At 40.4% G+C, this 24,050-nt stretch overlaps 2 protein-coding genes across 2 annotated transcripts; one reads left to right on the top strand and one right to left on the bottom strand.

The window, feature by feature from the left end:
* Nucleotides 1–13,005: 13,005 nt before the first annotated feature.
* On the top strand, nt 13,006–18,353 carry OLAH (oleoyl-ACP hydrolase). Its single transcript, XM_010022753.1, is given in 7 exon segments — nt 13,006–13,135; nt 15,018–15,066; nt 15,068–15,136; nt 15,735–15,833; nt 16,848–17,023; nt 17,912–18,001; nt 18,220–18,353. Coding segments are annotated over 7 exon segments (747 nt in total).
* Nucleotides 18,354–18,712: 359 nt separating this feature from the next.
* On the bottom strand, nt 18,713–19,428 carry LOC104412135 (acyl-CoA-binding protein-like). The gene is given in 4 exon segments (XM_010022752.1): nt 18,713–19,002; nt 19,090–19,152; nt 19,262–19,392; nt 19,394–19,428. Coding segments are annotated over 4 exon segments (303 nt in total). The 3' UTR covers nt 18,713–18,928.
* Nucleotides 19,429–24,050: the final 4,622 nt, after the last annotated feature.

The following is a 24,050-nucleotide window of genomic DNA, read 5'->3' as shown; positions in this document are numbered from 1 at the left end:
CGGGAGCGTGAGATGCCTTCGCCGCCGCCTGGGCTCCGGAGGGGCCGCGGGTGCTGGGATGGGGTGCGAATAACAGAAGGGAGGGAGCACAGCTCACGTTCCCCGCGGGCTGTGGTTGTAACCCAGGCGCAGCCTGAGCCCCGCTGCGAGCCCCGGCTGGCCATGGCCCGGCGCAGGGTGAGACTGCTCTGTGAGCGGGAAAGAGCTCAGGAGTCTGCAAGGACTCCCGTTTCTGTGGAGCGGGTCTGGGCTACACGGGTGGGTTTCTGTGCCGCCTGTTAAAGTGGGGTGTGGGATTGAGGCTCGCGGGGGGGGACTTGCAGGTCTGGAGGAGCGGGGGGAAGCACAAACCACCATCAGTGAGACTCAGTGCGATCTGGAGCGTTCCTCACGCGCTGGAGCAAACACTTCACCACATGGTGAAGCACCGCTTGGGCTGGGAAAGACAAGTGAGACCTGCCCAGACTCACTTGCCGAGGTTAACGTTAAAAAGGTTGAAAGGTCTCTGATTTCCGAAACACCCGCCCGTACTGTACTTTAGCACGCTGAAGGAATCTCTGCCACCTGCATGTGTATGTGGGTGATGCACGTGCTCACTAGGCTATGCCCATTATTATCATAGTAATGGCCTTCTATACTTCGTATGCAGATTATGGATAACACCCCAAAAGAACATGAACATAAAAGTGCAGGGCTCAGGTCAGAGGGAGAGCTCCCACCACCACCGATACCCTCGGTGAAGAGGACCAATGAGACATTGTTGGACCCATGGGTGGTGGATACTTCTCTCTCTCTCTTTTTCTCCCTCTCTCTTTTTCACTGAATAGTGACTAGATCTAAATAAAAATGCATGACATGGGGCTTGCTGATCCAGTTAAAGTGATCAGTGTAGAGTTATTATATCTAGCCACATGCCTTGTATTTTGTATTAATAAATCATAAAACTGGTTGGTTGGTATTGTTTCACCTTAATTCAGTACAAGGGTATCATGAACTTGGCCGCTGGTCCCAAGGGGAGGGAGGTTGTCCTAAACGACTTTTTTCAGATCACAACACCACTGAAGCATTGGTAATTGGGAAGTACCAATGACTGCTGTTTCATATTCTGTATGGCAGTTGGCAAGTTTTTAAAATGTTGCTTTAAAGTTTTTAGTTGTAGTTATGGGAATTGCTATGATGTTATCTGAGTTGGGCCCTAGCCAAAAATTTTGCATCCACACATTCTAGATAACACTAACACATTCTAATACCCTGTTCAGCATGTAGAGATGGAAACAGGAAGGGTTTTATTTTTAATTGTTCTTCATTATTGAACTTGCACAGGAGCACACCTAGCATAGGTGCTGTGAAAGCAAAGTAGCTGAAATAAACTGTTCATCTGCTGAATTGCTCCTTAATCGTATTCTTCTGCCATTCGTAAAAAGAAAGATTATTATCTAACTGTACATTTTTAGAGCAGAAAGAGTAAGGCAAGAAGATGGTGTAATAGGGATCGCTTCATCTCCTTTCTTCACTTTCTTTTGGCATCAGTTTTAAAACTTTTTTGTGACATAACCTGCCATGCTCAGAACAAAATGTCAGCATTGCTGTACTGCATTATCACTTGCAGCTTATGTGAACAGGCCTTTGTTCCTCGACTTCTTTTCCTCATTCCATCTGCAGCAGTAGCACCTTCTGGTTGCTACCCTCTTGCTACATGCCTTCACTGCCAAAATGGCTTCTCATTACCTATATCACTATTTCTCCTTCCCTGGGCCACTTTGTTCAGTCACCTTTTGCTACATGCTGGTACATGTAAAGCAGTTACTTTGTGGTTAACACAAAAAAAAGATACCCAGGATTAATGACCTACTAAATTAGTAAGTTAACCACCTATAGAGCTTTTGCTAGTAGATGGGAAAAGGTCAGCTTTCACTGCTCCCTGTGGCACAGGCTTGATGTTGCAGTCTGGCACTTAGTTTTTTCCCTTGAGATGTTATTATCTTTCCACATTTATGTCCTTCCTCTTGATCCTTGAGCTGCTGCCTGACCCCATCAGTAGTCTTTACCTTTACATTCAATTTTACCTTTCCATTCAGTTTTACCTTTCTTACATTTCACGGCTCAAATAGAGTTCCTCATAGCTCATTCTTTCAATGTAACAATTACCTCAAAAACTTGAGCAAAGGTTATGCAGTTCTGCCATAGCAGAACTAGGCTGACAGCAGAAACAGATGGAAAGAGGGGAGGTTGTGTTGCTCCTTTTCATGTTCACCTTTGGAGCATCCACATGGTCTTTATATTTGCAGTTTCAACACCCTGGAAGCTCCAGGTAGTAAAATTGGGAATGAGTGCTGTATGACTTTAATATTTATTTCAGTAATTTTGCATTAGTGATGCTGTGAGCACATCAGCTGCGAGCTTTCCACAAATAAGTTTCTCCATAATTTCTGACATTTTTTTCAAGTCTAAGTAAAGGGATGGGTAAGACAGCTTTCTGGAAAATAGAGTATCAGTTGATAAAGGCAGATATAGATAGATATCTTTCAGCAGCAGCTTTCAGATATTAGCAATGTCATTAACCTATCTGGAGAGTAATCTGCTAAAAATGCAGCCATGAGTGATATGGTGCTGGGAAAAATAGGACCAATAGAATAAAAAGCTGAGTATAACTCCATACTTTTCTCCATTACTTTATAATGTCTAATAACAAAAGATTGCATTAGGCTTTATTTTTCAAGCAGCAAAGACCAGGAGTTTCATGGACTCAGAAGCTGCTGAGACATGGTTTCCTACAGAGTTTATCCCTGTGCTTTATTCATCTCCTAAATGCAAGATCACACTACTGCTTTTCCCTGAATTAGGAAAACTTCTAGGGATTTGAGTCCGTAATCCTAAAACCCCTGTAATGAATATTACAATGCATGTTACAGGTGTGCTTTCTCTCTAACAGGACACCTCTTTTCATGACCCTGTTATTTTCCAAAAAGCTGAAGTACCTACCCTGGAAAATACATGGGGTTTTTTTTACTTTTATTAATGCTCATGTGAATGATGAATGTGAACAAGCATGTGTGTGATGCAGTAACGTGTAAGGTACTGAATCAGCTGCAGAAATAAGAAAATCCAACTAGATCACAATGTTTAAGACACTGAGATGTGCTGGTATCCACATTTCTGTTGTAAAGGTAAAACCAACAGAGAATGATATTGACTAACTGTGCTCCAGCCTGCCAGATCTGTTATTACAAGTTTGCAGATGCCAGGTTGTTAATGCCCTGATTTGTTAAACCTTCCATGCTCCCAGCCAGATGTCTCAGATGCCTGTCTGGGTGTCAGCAATCCAGCAGCCTGAATAGCAGACTCCATATGTACCAGTGTCCTGCTTGAACCATGACAACCAGTGAAGTGGATGGTTTGACTCCACAGCTCCCCTGTCCACTTTGTGCTTATTGGGAGGCTGATGAATTGACTACCTTTGGTCTAAATGCTGTTAGTAGACAGCCATCTGGGGATAGGGCTGCTTTTTGCCTGGCTTTCAGAATCTACAGGCAAGTGGCTAGATAGCTAAGAAGCCTCTCTAGCCCTGGACTGCCCAACTGGCAAATACTATGGTCCTGCAGTTCACAAAGACTCATTCCATAGATTTCTAGACTGTGCACCATAGAGTATCTTTTCACTTGGGAAATGTCAAAACAGCCTTGTGCTGTGAGCACTCAATGTTTCTTTACCTTTGGCTTTATGTTCTTTGCAGGGTGGGGCTGTTGGTCCTATTTCTGTTTGTTCTAGTGGATGGTCAGAGCAAAAGCAGTTGTGTTGTTGCTTGTGGTTTGATTGTACTTTACAATTAATATTTGCCCACCTATTATAAGGTGATGCCATGACAATGAATAAAGCAAAAGTAAAAGCTCGTCATGCCCTGAAAGTTTATGTTTCAAAAGCATGACTGAAAAATAATCCAAACTTTCTTTGATTTACCACATCTGTGTCCATTTTGGATGCCACTGTACTAAAAAGATGTTGAAATACGGAGTGAGTGTGGCAGGGGTCCCTGTGATTGTGACTGGAGTGGGTGGTGAACAGGAGAGGCTGAGAGGTTTTGTCTTAAATGAGGATTTCATTAATATCTTCACCTACCTAATGGAAGGGTATGAAGAGGACAGACAGAGCCAGGCTCTTCTTGGATGTACTCAGTTAAAAGACAAAAGACTTGCAGATACAAGGTGCAACAAAGGGTTAGTTAGGAAGAAAAATACCCTCGCCATGGGCACGGTTGAATTCTACAAGGTTACCTAGGGAGGTTGTGGAGTCTCCATCCTTGGAGATACCCAAAACTCAGTGAGGCAGGGCTTGGACTATAGGATCTCTAGAGGCCTCTTTTTACCAAAATTATTCTGTGATTTGTCTGACTGCTTTTTTAATCTTTTATACCTTTATATCTTTATAGAACTAGAATTTTATTTTCAGCTTATTCTAAATGTGAATAAAAGGATATGCACTCCCCCAGGAAATACTTTCTTAAAATTCAGTGGTTTTTTTTTCTCACACTGAGCAACTTCTTTGCCAATAGTTCAACAAAGAAGCATTCTTTTTAACTGTGAACATTCTAAAGCAGCTTTTGTCTGCCACTAATTCATCAGATCACATATCTAACTGTATAGGTAATAAAATAAAGGCTTGTTTCTGTTGAAAACTTTACAATCCAGGAAAATCTTGATTATGCAGGGTAATTCTTATGTATCCTTTCTTCTTTGTAATAGGGTCTAAGTCAGATATTAGGCATAAGGCCAATAGATGAAAGCAGTGGAAAGATAAAGACAACTTAGAAATAATCTTCTTTTTTTTTTTTAACTGCTGTCTTGTAAAAAAAAGACACAAAAAAAAGACCAAAAAACAAACCAAAAACCCCCAAAATACTGAAACAAAACATTTCCTTATCCAGATATATTTAGATTTCCAATAAATCCAGATTCAGCTGTATGTATGCAACAGATTGATTATACATGCAATAATTGTCTTGTGTGTGGCTTACATATTTTTTTTTTTTCTAAATGATAATTAGATCAGCTGAATGTGTCTTTCAAACCAGTAAGGCAGACTCTGCAGGATTTTTGTTTCAGTCAGAGTTGTAAAATAATTAAGGGCAAATTACTCCATTAGGTTGGCACAGATGTGTCTTTTACATCCAAACCTTGGGGCTACATGTGTAATCTCAGCATGCACCTTTCCAGCTGGTTTAAGGGGTTAAAGCTTGCAAAAAGGTCTTGAGGGGCTGCTTGCCTTAAAAACAGGAGGATGGTGAGACTGTATGGGATCAGCTGACTGAGGCAGGTAAAGTTTTCAGCTTGCTAAATGACGTGCTCTTACTACATAGCCATGTAGTTGCTAGTGTTGGCAGAAAGATTGGTGTAGACATTTATGCTCCAAGAACGTGGGAAAGGCAGGATTCTCTTTCATCACCAGCAAGACCAGACAAAGCTGATGACAAATCTGCAGCTCAGTTACAGCTTTGTCTTAGGTTGCTCTCTGAACCACACAGTTTCTCTGCTCCCCATACTTGCCTTCCCCACAGATTTTGAAACAAAATGAGATTTGACTTGTGACCACTATTGCAGCAATAGCTGCCTTACTCCTACTAGTTTTTGACTTCATAAGCATCCTAAGCACTGCAATTGCCAACTGGAAGTCCCTCTGGACACCGTATGATGAACCTTGATACCCGCTCCAGTTCCTTTTTCTGTAAAAAATCTCCTTATCTTCCATGTGCCTTAGCATAGTTTCCAAGAGGAACTGCTCCCTGATTTTGCTGGGCACTGAGGTGAGACTGACCAGCCCGTAGTTCCCTGGGTCTTCCTTTTTTAAAAATGGGTGTTATGTTTCCGCTTTTTCAGTCACTGGGAACTTTACCAGCCTGCCATGACTCCTCAAATATGATGGATAATGGCTTGCCAACTACATCTGCCAGTTCCCTCAGGACCCACAGATGCATCTCATCAGGTCCATCAGTGAATTCACACTTACAGCATGTGCTGCTCATTAACTAGTGTAAAGATGTTACCAAATTCTCCTTTGGTCCCATGGCTTTGCCCTGGGAGTATGAGAGCTGGAAGACAGGTGGGAAAATGAGGCCTATTTGTGATGCTGGGGTATCTGTAAGTGGTGCCATGGAGTAATATCTACTAGCAGCTACTGGCAGTGATGGCAATACCTGAATGAACTCAACCCTTTTACAAAGATATCAAATAGTAAAGAAAGATATCCACAGGTCTCAGCATAAAGGTTCTCATGTGATTTAGTCATGGGTGACCACCAACACAATTTCCTTCTAATTAAATCCTTTCAAGGAAAAGCCTCTGTGTTAAGGATCCTGGTACTAAGCTACGTCCACACTGAATTATTTCCCTAGCACATTGGCAAGAATATTTCTAGCATTTCTTTCCATTTTGCAAAATGACTGTTCTAGAGAAGAAACAACTTCATTCCTCATTTCGTCATATACCTATCAAAATGTCAGTACTGTGACCTGATTGTCCAATATGTAATAAAGGTCAGTGTATGATCAGTTAATACTCATTTAGCTGTTTGCAGAATTGCTTGTGCCTTGCTTTATCAGTGACTTAGTAGAGGTGAGACACTTCTGCTTCCTGGTAATAGCAGGGGCTGAAGGTTTATATATCCTCACTAATACCATTGACTTTAGAAGAAAAATACCTTGTCTTCAAATATTCTATATACATATGCATATTACCTAATATGCTAGAGATTTAAACTCTTGCTGGTGAAGTAAAGCAACATGTACAGTTACAGGCTCTTCCTATTCTACTTTTCTTGGATTCCTGCTATTTCCACATATAAGCACCTGCACTTCTTTGGTCCCACATCTCACTTCACTTTCGTTTTGGTGGGCTCTTGTCACTAGCCTGCCATTCCTTCCTTGAACTCTCCTTTCCCATTATCTACCACCCTGGGCCCTTGGTTGTCTATAAAGATTCCTAGCTTACTGAGAAGACTTTCTTCTTGCTTTTCAGGATCTATTTCTGTCTTTTCTGTGATTCACTCTCTGGCAGCTTTTTATTTGGCTAACCTCAAGTACTCGTGATTCCTGAAAGACTAAACAGCAGAGCTGTTAATGCAGGTCTTTTTCAGCAATTTCTGATGAGTATTTGTTTCAATTGGTGCACAGAAATCACTTGCTTTTCAGCCAGCAGTACTAAGAATTTCTCCCTAGAAGGTCTGGCAATTGTCCATAGGGTACTTACGTGTGATGACGGCATAAAATATTCTGGGATACCTGTGTAATTACTTGGGAAACACTGTCATCAGATCCCATGGTATGGGTTTATTCGGAAGAGCGATTGCTACTCAGTAATAATGTTCACTGCTTCCAGCAGGTATGCACGTTTTTGTATCCAGGCCAAAAAAATCTTTTCAGTTACTCAGCGTATCACTTGTTAATTTTTGCTACATCAAGGCAGGGTGCAAGGGAGCTCAAGCTATCCTTGTGAGATTTGTTCCTATTCCTCAGAACTGGTGTGAGCTAATAAAGATGGATTTTTATTTATTTTTTTAGGATGAATGTGGACTAAATACATGCTCATATTCATCTCAGCTTCTGCATCTTAGTCTGGGTCATCTTTTCCTCTGAGGCATCTCACTGAATCATATATGTTGTACCTACATTGCCAAGTACTTTCGCACAGTAAGGACAGGTTAGTATATTGCGGAAGCATGTTCTGAGGCTACTTAGTCTACAGTATATCCAAGTGAGAATTTTTGTTGTCTGGCTTCCTGGATTGAACTTCTGTCCATGAAGTTCAAAGTTCCATGGAGTGCCACTTCCCATAGTGTGCCAATAGTTATGGACATAGAAGTTGAGCTCAGACTGATGAGACAACATCACCCATAGGATGCTGGATGGCCAATAACGAATGCAGAACTTTCAGATTGAAAGGGACAGAGTTGTGGCTCTCAGTTGTAAGCAGGCATGGGGATTTCACTATTTTCACACAAGAATACTTGTGTTAAGAGTGGACCTAACCCTGTTCAGCCTTGCACCTACTGCTTGTCACTGGGTAATCAATATGGAATGGACAAGTCCACTGAGGCAGAGTGGTGACTGAGGTCTCCAAGACCATCTTCCAAAACATCTTTCTTTGAATAGCTCTTTAAAATTGGTTTGGTCATTGCTGATGCTCTCCCATGCAAAATGGAAACTCCGTTTTGCAGAGACCCTCTTTTCAGGGAAGTTTTCTGCCTCCCTGGGGCCTGAGTTCAGGACATCACCACAAGACTGATCTCTGGAAACGAGGTCAGGCTTTGCTGGAAGGGTACGGAACTGTGGTTCATATATGCAGAGAGAAGAAATGAAAGGCCAAAGCTGAGAGTTGAAACTGGCCAGTGCTATTTCAGATAACAAGAAGGGCTTTATTAATAGGTTGATATCTAGAGGGATTCTAAAGAAAACATTGGACCAATACTGTTTGAAGATGGTCAGCTGACTAATAGGGATGAAGAAAAAGTGGAGGCATTCAGTGCTTTTTTTGCCTCAGTCTTTAGTAATACTGATAGATCGTGGGCTGCCTGGTCCCCAGAGTTGGAGGACCATGAGTGTGGGAATAGTGACTTTCCATTTGTGGACACTGATACTGTAAGGGACCAGCTGTATCAGGTGGATGTTCACAAGTCCATGGGGCCTGGTGGGGTTCATCCCAGAGTGCTGAAGGAGCTAGTGGATGTTATGGCAAGACCCCTTTCAATTATCTGCTAAATGTCTTGGGATTCTGGGGAGGTCCCTGCTGGCTGGAAGCTAGGCAGTGATATTCCTGTCTACAAAAAGGGCATGAGGGAAGACCCAGGGAAGTACAGACCTGTTAGTCTAACCTCAGTTCCCAGAAAAATCATGGAGATTGTACTGCATACTACTGAAAGGCTTTTAATGCATATGCAACCATCAGGCACCGTCAGCATGGGGTCACAAGAGAAAGGTCCTGTTTAACTAATTTGATATCCTCTATGATAAGGTCACCTGCCTAGTGGATAATGGAAGGTGGTGGATGTAATTTTTCTGGATTTTAGTAAGGCTTTTGATACTGTCCCTCGTGGCATCCTTCTGGAAAAGTTGTCCAGCTGTGGGATGAGCAGGATCATGGTGCACTGGTTGAAGAACTGGCTGAAGAGCAGAGCTCAAAGGGTTGTAGTGAATGGGCATACGTTTGGCTGGCACCTGGTTGCCAGCAGCGTTCCTCAAGGTTCAGTTCTAAGGCAGTTCTGTTCAATCTATTTAACGATCTGGATTGAGGAGTGGGATGCACCATTAACAAGTTTGCTGATGATAGCAAACTGGGAGGTGCTGTGTACTCTCTTCAGGAACAGGAGGCCTTGCAGTGGGATTTAGATAGGTTGGGACATTGGGCTGTGATTGATTGGGATTAAATTTAACAAATCCAAATGCCAGATTCTGCAGGTAGGATAGAGTAACACTGTAAAGAGGTGTAAATTATGCTCAGTGTGAGTCAGCAATGTGCCCTGGCAGCCAAGGAGGCAAACCACATCCCTGTGTGCATCAAAGACAGCAGAACCACCAGAAGCAATTATCTCACTGTAATCAGCGCTTGTGCAGCCTCACGTGGAGTACAGTGTGCAGTTCTGGACCCTGCAATTTAAGAAGGTTGTGAAGGTCCTTGAATGCGTCCAGAGGAGGACAACAAAGCTGGTGAAAGGCCTGGAAGGAATGCTCCTCATAGAGGAGCAGCTAAGGACTTTGGGCTCCTCTAGTTTGGAGAAAAGGAGGCAACCTCTTTTCTCTCTACAGCTTCCTGAGGATGGGATGTGGAGAGGGAGGTTCTGATCTCCTCTCCCTGGTATCCACTGATAGGACATGTGGGAATGGTTCAAAGCTGCACCAGGGAAGTTTCGACTGGGCATTAGGCATTAGGCATTTCTTCACCAAGAAGGTGGTCAAATACTGGAACAGGCTCCCTAGAGAGGTGGTCAATGCCTGAAGCCTGCCAGTGGTTGAGAGGCATTTGAGCAATCCCTTAACAACATGCTTTAACTTGGTCAGCCAAGAATTGGTCAGGCAGTTGGACAAGGTGATCATTGTAGATCCCTTCCAACCAAAATAGTCTGTCCTATTCTGTACTAGTACTGGGTTAGCAAAGTTAGTTCTGTAAAGCGCTCTTTTACCTTCAGCCCTGGAAATGGCAAACGTAGTTTTGGTTGACCTGGCTTTCATAACATTAGCAACTGTTAATGTTATGAACAGGGTTATAACAGGGTGTCAGATTTCACAGATGGCACAATTTGAGGTAGGAATAAATAAAGCATATCAGGTGCTTTATTATAAATTGCACCTTATAATCAAACACCTCTGATAGCAGATCCATCATGTGGAGAAGCAGTCTTGTGCGTAACAGCACAGGTCAGGACTAGCCAATGTAACCTGCTTTAAATTGTGCACTCCCCAAACATAGGTGTGCCTCATCTTACTTCATAATAATTACAACACAAAAGCACTCTGAAACAAGCCTTAGCAACAGATTCCACTTTTGCCATTTGGAAGTGGCAGTTGCAGGTCTTGGGACCAGCCCCCATTGTGGGGCCTGGGCCTTCCCACAGAAACTGCTGCAGTCAGAAGTGTTGATTTAGGGTTTCCCCAGAAAGCAGCGTAAAAAACTGCAGACCTTGTGTGGGAAAGGAGCAGTGCTTACTGACTGGCTAGGCCAACAGGCAGACTTCCCTCTTAACATCACAGATTTGTCAGTTTCCTAGAGATGATGAAGTGTAGAAGAATGAAGAATAATGTGAAAACCACAAAGCAGTCTAGCGTATGTGTCTAGTTAAGCATCAGAATCCATTTTGGCACTCAGGTTCCTTAGTTTTTGTCATTGCTTTTGAATATTTTTACTTTATTATTTTTACAGCTATTTTTGGTAGAGTAACACGAAAAAGAAAAACAAACAAGCAAACAAAAAAAGCCGATCTTCCTAGTACTATGAATGCAGTTACAAATACACTGGTGTTTCTAGGTTGTCTGATAGCATCTGGTCACCAGAAGCACAATATGGTACCTAATATAAAATCATCATATAGAACCAGTGTGTTGTTCATGCACTACTATGTCTTCCAGCTTGTAGAAATTACAACTGGCCTACTAACCAAATGCAGTGTTTTATTCATGTCAGGTGATGGTCTACATCAACATTTTCAGACCCCTGCAAAATTGTCCAGCAGAGGTGTGAGCGCTAAACTTCTTTTCTTGGTTACTTTATCAGGCATTTTCATCAACAAAGCTGTGGGTCTCCATGTACTGAAATTGCTACAACTTCTGTACTGTCATGGGCATATTAAAATGTGCTTTTTAAATCAGTGGGATTGATGCAGTGCACCTTCCTCGTAGTGCTGCCAAATGCAGCATGTGTCACACCTAATGTGATGCTCCTGTCTCCCTTTTGGGATGCTGTGTACCTCAGTCTCTGCCTTTTTTCTGGGGTGTGGGCTCCTCCCCTTTAGCCCACAAAAGACTTAAAAGCAGGCAGCTGTGCCACCTGGATGCACATTGCCTCCACCTGTGAAGTTGGCTTTGCTCCTGTATCTGCTGATACATACAAATTCTGCCTCCTCCTTCTTGCTGTGCAGTGTTGAGAAGTGGATCCACCCCCAGGCTCTTGTTTTCTGACACTGCTGGTCTTCCTGACTACTCAGGTATCCGCAGCTAAAGTAAACTGGATGGGGATGGAATAAATGTGTATGAGTAAAAAGTGTGGAAAATTCTCAGTGACTGGTAATGTATCTTTGAATAGTTTAAGGACTTTGACTAAATGTGCTGCTTTATCATGCTTGGCATTTTTGTATCACCTTTAGAATCAGTTTGATTTTTCTTTTCTTATTTGATTGTCAAATTAAAACATTGGCTTCAGAAATGTTTGGGGGTTTGTGTCTTTTTGTGAAACAAGTGACTGTGTAATGGGACTAATGGCACTGGAACTAAATGAATCTACCAGAGGAATTCTGTTTTCTGTAGCACTGGTTCCACTACCCTTCAGCTATTTTTAATTGTTTGCCCAGTGATTGTTGATACACTTTTTTTTGACTTGCTCTTCTTACAGTTTCTCTGAAGTGATTCTTAACGAATGATGACAAATTTTACAGTTTAGACATATGTATATGTGAAAATCAAGAAATTGCCACAGCAGCATTACGGTAGATTTTCTTCTGTCTTGCTTGCATTACATAGTTTTAAAATAGGCATGAATTGCTGCCTATTCTGATCTGGTTGCATTTCCAAAACTTTTTGTGCAGGTAAAAAAGACTGCGTGTAGGCATATAGGTGTATTTTATGATGAATCAGCCCTTGCATACACTGAGCTATATTCAAAGCAAGAAATAACATCCATGATGATTTGCAGCATTTTGGAAATTTGTTATCCCCTGATTACTGTTTTTTCAGTCTTTTTGAAAAGAACATGTGGGTTCATTCTAATGGCTGCAGAAGACCCTTTTTTATTAAATTCTGTATCACTACTGCTTCTGATTTATCTTTACCAGGTATTTCTGTTGCACATGGTGTTGCCAGGTTCTTCTGATGGAACACAGCCTGATGTGCTACCAATAGTAGAATATCATCTTAATGCTTATGTCCATAAATCTGATCAGCAAGAATGAAGGACAAGAAAATAGGAAAGAAGACTCAGATCCTAAAGACAGTATCTAGTGCTAGAGACAATGCAGTTGGCATATTCAATGCTATTTTTCCTTCTCAGCAAGAAGGAAGGAGTTGTTATAAATCTTGCTTCAGCAGTTACTTCTGTCAGTCAGTAAATGAAAATACTAAAGCTGCTGTGATAAAGCTGAATGTGACTCTAGTTACTCCATTTCAAAAAGAACTGATTGTTGTTGTAGCAAAAGTAGTTTTGAAGACAGAAAATATTGCAGCCCATTGTATCAAATTAGATTTAATTTGCTCTACCTGAAGAGTCTTGTTCTAGAATGATGTGTTGTTTTCTTTGGTTTTGTTCTTTTTAAGGAATGGAGAAGGTGGTTGTTTGTCCATACAAAAGGCCAAATGCTCTCTGTAGGCTGATACGCTTTCCATGGGCTGGAGATGGAGCTTCTCATCTTGATCAAGGCGGCAGACTCTTCAGCAGTTCAATTGAAGGTCAATCATTTGTGAAGCTAAAGCAGAAGTTAAGCATGTCTGAAATACATGGTAGCAAATTTTTTGGAATAGAATATGATGTTCTTGATTGCACTGCAATGTTTATCCAGTGGGTCTGTCGTGGTTCAAGCCCAGCCGGCAACTTGGAATCACGCAGCCGCTTGCTCACTCCCCCCGCCTCTTCCTTCCTCTCCCCGCTCCCGGAGGGATGGGGACAAGAATCGGAGGAATGTGACTCCCACGGGTTGAGATAACAGCACTCCAGTAACTAAGGTATAATACAAACCACTACTGCTACCAATAATAATGATAAGAGGAATAACAAGGGAAAAGGACACAACCGCTCACCACCCGCCGACCGATACCCAGCCCGACCCAAGCAGTGATCTGGGCCTTCCGGGTAACTCCCCCCAGTTTCTATACTGGGCATGACGTGCTGTGGTATGGAATACCCCTTTGGCCAGTTTGGGTCAGGTGTCCTGTCTCTGCTTCCTCCCGGCTTCCCCTCCTCCCTGGCAGAGCATGAGACTGAGAAAGTCCTTGGTCAGAGTAAATATTACTGAGCAACAACTAAAAACATCGGTGTTACCAGTGTTGTGCCCAGACTGAAAGTCAAAAACACAGCACTGCACCAGCTACTAAGACGGAGAAATAATGACTGCTGTAGCTGAACCCAGGACAGGGTCTAATCCAGAAAGGAATTCCATTAGGAATTAGCATTTCCATTAGGAATTAGCATTTCCATTAGGGTGCTGAGTTTACTATGTTTCTATGCCACCTCGGATCAAATTACAGGTTAAGAAGTTATATCCTCAGAGCTAAATTTCATAAGACTATAGTATGCTTGACTGCTTCAGAAAATATTGGTGTGATTCAGAAACAGCAGTACACTGGTGTATTGTTAATATGTAAAAAAAAGGCATCAGCAAGGTCAACAATGAAGATCTGAGAACTAGTTTTAATGTTGAGAGACTGAACAGAAGTTCTGTTATCCAGAGTGTTTGCATGGTTTTACACTTCTTGTATCAAAACTGAAGTTTAAACTATGGATTTAGAACAGTGAAAATGGCAGTTACAGTGTGAAGTACTTCTCATTGCTATCGGGCTATATCAGCACTAAAAAGATCCATTGCTGAAATATTTGAAGAGGAACCAAGGCTGTTTTCCAGACCTTCCACAAAGGAAAATAAATTGGCATTAATAGAGACCATTGCCATGGCAATTGTACCAGTCCTCTAAATGCTTGTATGCGTATGCTTTCTGTAAACAGTTGCACAGGTCACATCAGAGTTTCCTGGAATTTTTTTTTTTTAAAGAAGAAAAAGCTTTTGTTCACTGGAACTACTTCCAAAAAAGTTACTAAGGAGATGGTCTAGAAGCAAATGCAGACACAGATGAATAAAATCAGGGTGCAGCATGCTCTTTCAGGGGTGTTTTGTGAGGAAAGGAAGTATGTAAGATGCAAACATTTCTGTCTATGGTATTAGTGGTTTATTCTTTCTCTGCTAAAAGAGTTTGCATCTGACCCTTTACTTCCATATGAGTTTGGCAGTATGTGTGACGTCAAGAAGATTTTAGAAAATCAGCATTCTTTCCCTCATCTATTCATTCCTTACATTGTAGATTTCTGACCCAAGGCGTTTATCAATCAGAACAGTTGGAGAGGCAACATTTGGGAGTAAAGGAAGGGGTGTAAATCTAATCTCTTCACAGGATTAAAAACCAGTAGTAGAATAGCAAATACACTGTATCAACTTTAAGAAGGCTTAAATAATCTATATATTCTGCAGAATAGATTTAAAAGCTTAATTAAAATTATTGTACTGTTTCTATCTGAAATAACTATAATTCTTTTCTCTCCCTTCCTCCACCTCTTCTGCAGTATCCCCTATAAGGTTTCCTGGAAGAGAACCTTTTGCAAAAGACATCAGACATAGTTAATGAAATTCCAAGTGCTTTGTTAAAAGAACTTCAAGAAAAACAATTTGCATTTTTTGGTCAGAGGTAAACATACATACATTTCTAGATACCCCAGTGAAGGAACTTTGTCTTCAAACTCTAGGAATAGATAGTTACTTGCCTTTATTTACAAAAACTTTAGGAAAATACACTTCTGCAAAAGCCTTTTGTCAAGCCATCCTAAAGCATGCTGTTGATCTCAAAGACTATTACTTCAGACACAATGTCTTCTAAAAATGGCAGTGTCGTGTTTCTTTTTTTTTTTTTCTACACTGATAAATTATAATTGTTTTTACTGTTAATATTTGTGTCAGTGCTTTCTCTAAAATGTAGGGGGCAAACCATTCATAAAACACATAGATTTTGAAGATTAGTCTGTCCCAAGTATTCAAAATAACTGTTCTTACTGCAAATTAAGGACACTACTAAAAGAAAGAGAGACTAAGAAAAGGTCTGATTTGTAAAATTAGACTGCATAGGAATACATACCAATTAGGTAATATGACTATAATTTCCATGTCATGTATGGTTTCAGTAACTGTTCAAGATAGCCAGTTAACACTGAAATTTAAACGATGTTTAAATTTTCCAGGTTTTACATATATTTTTGCTTACTTTGTTTTAATTTCTCTTTTTGCTGCCATTTTGGATCTTATGTTAGTTTTGCAGTTGCACTACACTTGAAAGAAAAGTATGGACTAGAACCAATCCATCTTTTTGTATCAGGGACACATGCCCCAAAAATAAGTTTCAGAATCATTAACAGTATGAAACAAAACAGTATATTAGCTACCAAGAGTAAAAATAACATTTTACAGTATGGCATGTAGAGTGGCTTTAATAGAAAACAACCTTTGCTTCCGAATCTATGCAGAAAAACGTCTTTTTTTCTTAGAGGAAATTAATTCTGAGGCAAAGAATTTCACATTACAGAGTATCCACTGCTGCCAACCTTAGCCTGGGGAGAACAGCCTCCTTAAGCTAATGCCATCTTTTTTTAATACCGTGTTATTTACTAATGGCCTCTGGCTTTTAATACTGAAAAGTAATCAAAACAAAACATGAAGTGCCACTCCCTGCTCTGTAACATGTGAAATAGCTGTCTTAACCTAATCTTTCATAAATCTCCTGCACCAGCCCTCAGTGCATTTGTCTGTTTTTTTCTCTCCACCTTCGTTGTTGGCTTTTTGATCTGTCCTCAGTTTCTCCTGAGGTTCTGCTGGGTCTGCTAGTCTTTTCCGGAAAACAACAGTGAAGTGTCTTTTTCTCAGTCCTCCTGTCCTCAGACAGCATTTGCTTTTTCCGTTCTTCTGTTCCTGGGCTTCTTAGCAACCCTGAGTACGAGCTAGCACTTCATGGAAGCAATTGTTATTCCTGCAAATTTTCATAATCAGTTAAGACTCTCCAGTCCTACATCAGTCAGATTTGTGTCCACTGCTAGGCTTTTCTTTCTCTTAAATAGATTATTTTATTAGTTGTATTTCAATTGTGAGAATCAAACTTTGAACAAAATTAATGTAATGCTTGTCTGTGCAAGTTTCAGGCCTTGAGAGTACTTCGCTCACTCATAATTCATATTTTCAGCAAACAGTCTGCTAAGCCTTTCCAAGAAGTGTTTTCTGTGGATGCTAAACTAATCAGCCGTTCATTGTATTTTGGAGACACAGAATCATTGTACTTTTTTACTAAAACAATTATTAAAGTATTATGTAAAGTATGTTATATACAACACTTGATCTGTTTTGTCTGGCTGACAGTCTGAAGCATTTATTTCCATCAAAAGCATACCCACACATGATGCAAAAGATGAAGATGTTCTTACATACCTAAAAATTCTACGAGGAATTCCTTCTGAGCTTCTGCAAAATGAAGGCATTAAGAACCATCTGATAAGAACTGTCAGAGAAGACACTAGAGTACTTCAAACATGGTCCTAAGTTTTACGATTTCGTTATTACATTTATATTTGTATTTTACAGTTTTACTTCTGTCTGATTCAGGTTTTCTTATTTCTCTGTAATTTGTTCTCGTTTCTGTTATAAAAAGATCGTGAAATAGTAAACACAGTTTTCTCCTTTGTGTGCTTCTAGTATTTAAACACTAGATGAAAACACTGCTTACTGTAGCAACCACTACTGTTATTACAGAAGTGAACATGTCATGGTAGAATTAAGGCTCTACTTAGGATCCAAAGGAATATTCTCACTTCTTTTATTGTTTTCTGAGGCTAATAATCTCAACTGATGGTGCCTCAGGATCACTGCATTTAGCATCCTGATCCATGGCCCCCTAGCCTAACCAGAAGCAAAGAATCCCCATGTTCTAGGTATCCAGAGCACAACCAGCTGCTTCTGCCCTAACTGCTGTTCCAAGTGGATGTTTAACCATGAGCTCATGTAGCTCAGTGGTTAAAGTTTCTTACTCTGGCAAAGCCAAGGACACTCTTGGATGTGGGACCCATTCTGGCCATAGGAATCTGATGCTTATAAGGCCCTGAAACACTAGAACTTGAATATAAGCAGACAACATAGTCATTTATTGTAGGCTAGAATTTTTATTGACTTAATTATTGAAGCTCCTTTTTTCCTAACTACTGGGTCATTCTTTCATTAAAATTTGTAGTAATTGCAGTAGGGTAAGGAGCTGAGAATCCTACAGCTACAGTAATTCCTTCCCCTGATGTTCTGCACAATGTAATTCCTGAAGTTTGTTATGTTTTGGAGGAGAAAGAAAAAGCTGTTTGTATGTGGAAGAAAACCCCAAATATAGGTATCTGATGGAAAGTTTTATTACTGCTATTTATACTGCTTTATGTTCACAGTTTTGAGATGGCAGAAGCGAATATCCCCTTCTCTTGCGATATGACCTGCTTTAATGGGTCTGAAGATCAAGCACATGATTTAGAAGGTGCTTCGCTTATACTCGCATGTCTTCCTGTTGAATCGGTTAATGAAGAGCTTTGCTAGAGTCTTTAAATCAACAAAGCAGTCTCAATGTATGAACCAAACCAGTTGATATGTGATTTAAAATAATTATTAAATAGTAACTTTGAAATTGTTACATAAAATGACTCCAATAGTTGACATTTCTCTGACATTTCTCAGAGCCTGGCATTTCTTTCTCAGCCTGGCATGATCTAACAAGTGAAGATACTTCCTTTGATAACCTTCCCTGTGGTCACTTTTATCTGCTGGAACCCTCTAGTGAAATCTTCTTGATAAAACACATAACAAGATGCTTAGAAAATGCCAGCCTATGAGTATTTCCCTCTATTTTAATGGCAGACAGTGTAAGATTAGGCCACAGCAGTTCAAAATAAGTAATTCTTTCTGTACAATTGCATGCAGTTATGCCTAGTTGTTCTGTTCCTCCTCTATAATCCTTCAGAAGAGGGAATTTCTTTGATTTTTTGAAAATAAATGTTGGCTTTGGGGCTCAAAAATAAAACAGTTTCCATCTTTCTTTTCCCCTCTTCTCATCTTGCGTGTGCACAAATCCTTCATTCCATAACCTCATTTCCAAATAATGACAGCTATGTTATTTTACTTTTAGAGCTTCTCTGTAAAAATGCTTACTGTAATTTAATACTCACAAAAATCCACAATTCTTACAGGCAGCTTAATTTATTAAGTTTAAATTTATTTAGAATAAGATACAATCTAAAATATAGCGTATGTATGCAAATACCCTTTACAGTCAAACAGCTTACGCTTAAAAGATTTTACTGTCAGACTACACAAGAAGGAGGTAAGGAGTTAGTTTGCATTTTTCTCAACAGAATTAGTTCATTAGCTACTGAAGGGTTAGTTGTTAGTGGGAATTATTTTGAGTATTCTAGATCCCATATTTTTCTACCATTTCTTTTACTTTAGAGATATAGGCTTTCATGGCGTCCTCCTTTGATAAACCTGCAAAGGAAAATAGGAGTCATTATCCTTCCTCATTTGTCATCCTATAAACATGACTAGATGATGTAAATTTAACTGGTGCAACACCTTTTTTCAGGTTCCATGCCTCCCATTTGGCTTTGGCTTTCAAATCTAGTGTTCCTGGACATTCTGCCAAAATAAATGCATACCTTTGATTATCATGCAGATTTACATAACATTTGCTTGATTTCATCAAGATATGGGAGTAAATGTGAAGTATATATAGGAATAGGAGTACCAATATTAATATCTCCAACAGTAGCCTGTTTGTATAATCCATACAGTTCCTTCAGTTCTTCATCAGTTGGCCTTGTTTTTAATTTTTTTACATCTTCTGCAGCAGCGTTGAAGTCAGCCTGATGGAAGAAAAGAAAGTTTTCCTCTCAAGGAGTGTGCTTAAAACATTAAGCATAACACGCACAGCAGTATCATTAGACACTCTTGATTACTCATTTGGGTTTAGTGGTAAATCTAGGCATTTTCCCCTGAAAGAAGATTAATAAAACCATAAGTTATTAGAAAGGGAGCCAGGCCTAATTAGCTGATGGGGTCAGCACCACTAAAACAAGGAAACCTATTTTTTCCAACAGCTTTACATCTAAACACTCAGAACCATTACCGACTGCCTAGTGTCAGGGTGTCTACAAACACACTCATGCAAGCAGTCTGTACAATTAAAGTAGTGTAAATGTCTCTCACAGTCACACTGGGGATATGAAGATGTTCACTGAACTTTACATCCCAGCAGTGATCTCTGCATCCTTCTGGCCCTGACTGCATAGTGCTGACTGGAGCAGCAGAGTGCAAATACCCTCCGGGGGGTACTTCCCACTTCATTTCCACTTCTCTGCTGACAGTAAAGGCAACCAACAGCTGGCACAGACGTACCTGCTATTACCAGGTAATAATTATCAACACCCAACTCAAACACAGGGAGAACATTAAATTTACTCCGTTCATCATCATGCATCCCACACTCATATCAACCCAAAGCTATAGCCATTATCCTCTCTACATACTAGAATCACAGAATCATAGGATGGTTTGGGTTAGAAGGGACCTTAAAGATCATCTAGTTCCACCCACCCTGCCATGGGCAGGGACACCTTCCACTAGACCAGGTTGTTCAAAGCCCCGTCCAACCTGGCCTTGAACACTGCCAGGGATGGGGCAGCCACAGCTTCTCTGAGCAACCTGTGCCAGCACCTCAGCACCCTCACAGTGAAGACTCTTTTCCTACTATCTAATCTAAATCTCCCCTCTTTCATTTTAAAGCCATTCCCCTTGTCCTGTCACTACAAGCCCTTGTAAAAAGTCCCCCTCCAGATTTATTGTAGGGCCCCCTTCAGGCACTGGAAGCTGCTCTAGGGTCTCCCCAGTGCCTTCTCCTCTAGAGGCTGAACAAGCCCAACTCCCTCAGCCTGTCTTCGCAGAAGTGCCCGCTAGGTCTCAAACTAGACTTTAGCATAGAGTTCGGAGTCTTTTTTCATGCCCAGGACATTTCAGAGAGAGGTAGATTACATACAGTGACCACAGACTCATCAGGTCGCTGTGTTACTATAATGCAAAAAGGATACAGGCACTTTAATACGTTTACTTAAAAATAAAAACCAGCACTCTAGCAGGAATTAAACTGATCATGAAAACTATTTTAATTGGAGTAACTGGATTTAGTCAGTTTGTATCAGAGTTATAAATGGATTATATGGATAACAAAAGCTCTTTCTCTTCTTTGCTCTGGATAAAGAAAATTTAAGTATTTTCTTCTACAAAGGTTAATGTCAGAAATAAGTACAAACCCTCATTATCTGTTTTCCTGAAGGCTAGAAAATAGGAGTACAAGCTTCCTCACCTCAGCTGAAAGAGAAATTGTAAAATATTCCATAGTGTCTTCTGTCTCAATTTGTCCAAGAGCTTAAATAACACTTGAGGGGCTTGTTTGGCTCCATTTTAAACACAAACTAAAATCTTCACTCCCAAGTTGCAGCTAAGTGAGCAGAACCTGTTCTTTGCATTGAAGTCAAATTCAGCTTTTCTGACAGCTGCAAGCTCCCGGAGCCAGTCCCACTTTACCCCTCTTGTTTGCAGAACTCAAGCACTCTTGACTAGGTCTCCCAAATGCTTTAATGATGCAGACAGTAATAGCTGCCTGATGTTCCCCTTAGGAACCTACCGAAGTACAAAATTCCACAGATGGTACCATACAAATAGTCACACTAGTATAAGTATATAAATCTTGGAAAGTCTATGGAGGGTCCCATTTAAAAAGTAGCCTATTGGCAGCTTAGTGATTTAAATAATAATAAAAGCAAACCTTTCTCCCGAACACTTCAAGTATCATTAAAGCCTCTAGTTGTTTCTGGCTAACTAAGAGCAAGGATTTCCTCAAAATTCGACAGTATTTTGAATAGATGTATAGCATTTATTATGCAGAAGTGCTCAACAGGGGAAACAAAATCAGCAATGTACTAACATCGTTGAATTAACAATGTCTGAAGGAAACTGGAACTGTGTATCTCTGACAGTCCTAAAGGCAAAGCATTTCTACTCACTCTGTCGGTAAAGATGTATAAAAGGGATGTACATTTGCTTACCAAAATAAATGTGATGGCCCACCACTCTTGAGATTTCTTTTACAGGTAGAATTCATTAAAGTAAGTATTAATTCTTAATCCAAACACCAGGATTGTGACATTCTTGACTACACCTATTTATCACAGAGCCCTACATCACAGACATCCCTTAATACTATCCATACACATACAAACCAAAGCAGTATTCACGCTCTGCTAACAGTAAGATTAAGAAGTGCTATTAATCAATAATAAAACATAACTGAGTTGCCACAATTGACTGAAGTTTAAATAAGTTCTATCTTCACCTTTATGCTGTGGCCACCACTGCATGTGGGCTTCTGCCAGCACTGACATACAAGGACCATTCAAGTCAATGGAAATCTTCCACATGCCTTGAATTGTTTTCTGATCTAAACTTTGCAGTGAGAATGAACTGAAAGCCTTGTTGGACTTGTACAAGACAAAAAATAACTCAAAAAACCCCCCAAAAATGAAAAAAGGGAACCATTAAGTTAATAAGCTTCTTATCTTCATATACTTATATCCTATTTGGATCTATAGGCAAGTATCACAAGATAATGTTTTAAAAATATGCAAATGCATATCTTGGACAGCAAGAAATATGCAGAAATAAAATTTAAATACTTGTTTCTTCATCTCCCTCTAGCCACTCATTGTGCACACACTGTTCCTCAGGATTTGCTGCTTACACAATGTATTTAGGAGCAGCCTATAATAATATAATTTCATTTTAATCACATGCCATAAAATTCCCTTTTAACTCCTCAAATTAAAAGCAAAAGTATATATAGAGACATTAACATACTCACATACATACACACATGCATTAAAAGTAAATGAACAAATCATTAGATTATTATTACATACTCCATTTGTGCAAAGAAAAGAGCTTGAATGAATTCATTCAGAGCAGAGTATTTTACCAGTTTGCAAAACTTATAAATCTTTTACAGCCTCCCTGATGGAAACATTGTTTTATTAATTTTGTCCTCACTCCCATACAGTGTGATTCAACAATTTTTTATGGCTATGGATGGTAGCTGTCAACCAAAGCCACAGTGGATAGAAAACCTCTATAATGTCTAATGCAGAATGTGTAACATGTCGTAGCATTTCAAGCACTGGTTTTTATGTGAAAGTGTAACTGTACACAGCAATGGAATGGCATATCATACTGCACTCAGCTCTTTCCAACGTGATTTATGGCTCATTGCTTAATTGTCAAGCTAATAAATTTATTTTCTAGAGTGAATCCAAGGCAGAAGAAAACGAACTGTAATTTCAATGATCACTGATTAAACAAAGTGTTTAATTTGGTGTTATACTTGGGATTTGACAATTCTGACCAATTGAAGAAATAGGATTCTTCCCCTTAGCTGTAAAACACCACAATGTGTGCCGTTCAACGTAACTGGAGCTCAGAAGAAAATTGCTGAGCTACTGGCAATACTCTCCCTGCATCTAGGTCAGAGCATTATGTTGCTCACTCTTTGCAAAACATGCACACTAACCAAGCTGAGACGGACATTATAATGAGACTGGGATAAAGGGGCTTGCAAATCTTGAAGTGAAAGGGATAATAGAAAGCCTAATGAAGAAAAACAGTCTAAACCATCGGGGCATGAGCAAGACAAGGGACGTATTCATTGTCTGCTACAAAGGTAGGAGGCTAAAAGCCAGAAATTAAGATAATTTCCTCAAGAACGATTTAACTCTGTAGTCAGAGACAAGGTAGAAGGAAGCTGTCTCTAGCCAAGAAGGAACAAAGTAGCAGCTTTCCTAACAAAACAGAAGCCCATCAAAATGCACCACTCCAAACATGCACACACTCTAAAAATACATGCACAACTCCCTTAAAAATAATTCACGCTTCCCAAATGCATATATATCACTGCTTCAGTGTTAGCAGCTTCCCTTCTTTTATAGCTAGATCCTAAAAAAACAAATATGTAACTACCTTTCAGTGCATAATGCAGTCCTAGCAAACTCAGCTGCACACATAAACAATTCATGCACTCCCTAAACAGGTCAAGCTCTAAAAATTACATGACCTCTGAAGAGTTCAAAATAAGCAGTATGTCTCTCACCCTTCACTTGCAAGAAGTAATGCAGTATTTAACTTCCAAAGGCTTAGGCAAATTTCTTGCGCTGCAAGGTAACCTTGATTTTGCAGTAATAATCTTTACGCTGGAGAAACACTCCTGTCTCCGACACGGCACTGCACAGATGGACGGCGCGCCCCCCTCCCTCTCCTCTCCCTGTGCCTCTGCCCCGCCAGATGCAGAATTGCTTGCCTCGAGAGTCATGGTCCTGCGAGGATGCCCAGGGATTGGCCTCCCTCCTTCTCCAGCGGCGATGTGGCGCTTCTGCCTCTTGGGTCTTGTGGCGCGGGCGCGGTGGTGGGGCTGAGCTCCGCGGAGGGCGTTGGGC

Source organism: Nestor notabilis, unplaced genomic scaffold, assembly GCF_000696875.1.
Source record: "Nestor notabilis isolate BGI_N333 unplaced genomic scaffold, ASM69687v1 scaffold15169, whole genome shotgun sequence".
In the NCBI taxonomy this organism is placed as follows: domain Eukaryota; kingdom Metazoa; phylum Chordata; class Aves; order Psittaciformes; family Psittacidae; genus Nestor; species Nestor notabilis.
The sequence above is the reverse complement of the archived record's forward strand: the minus strand, read 5'-3'. Positions and strand labels throughout refer to the sequence as shown.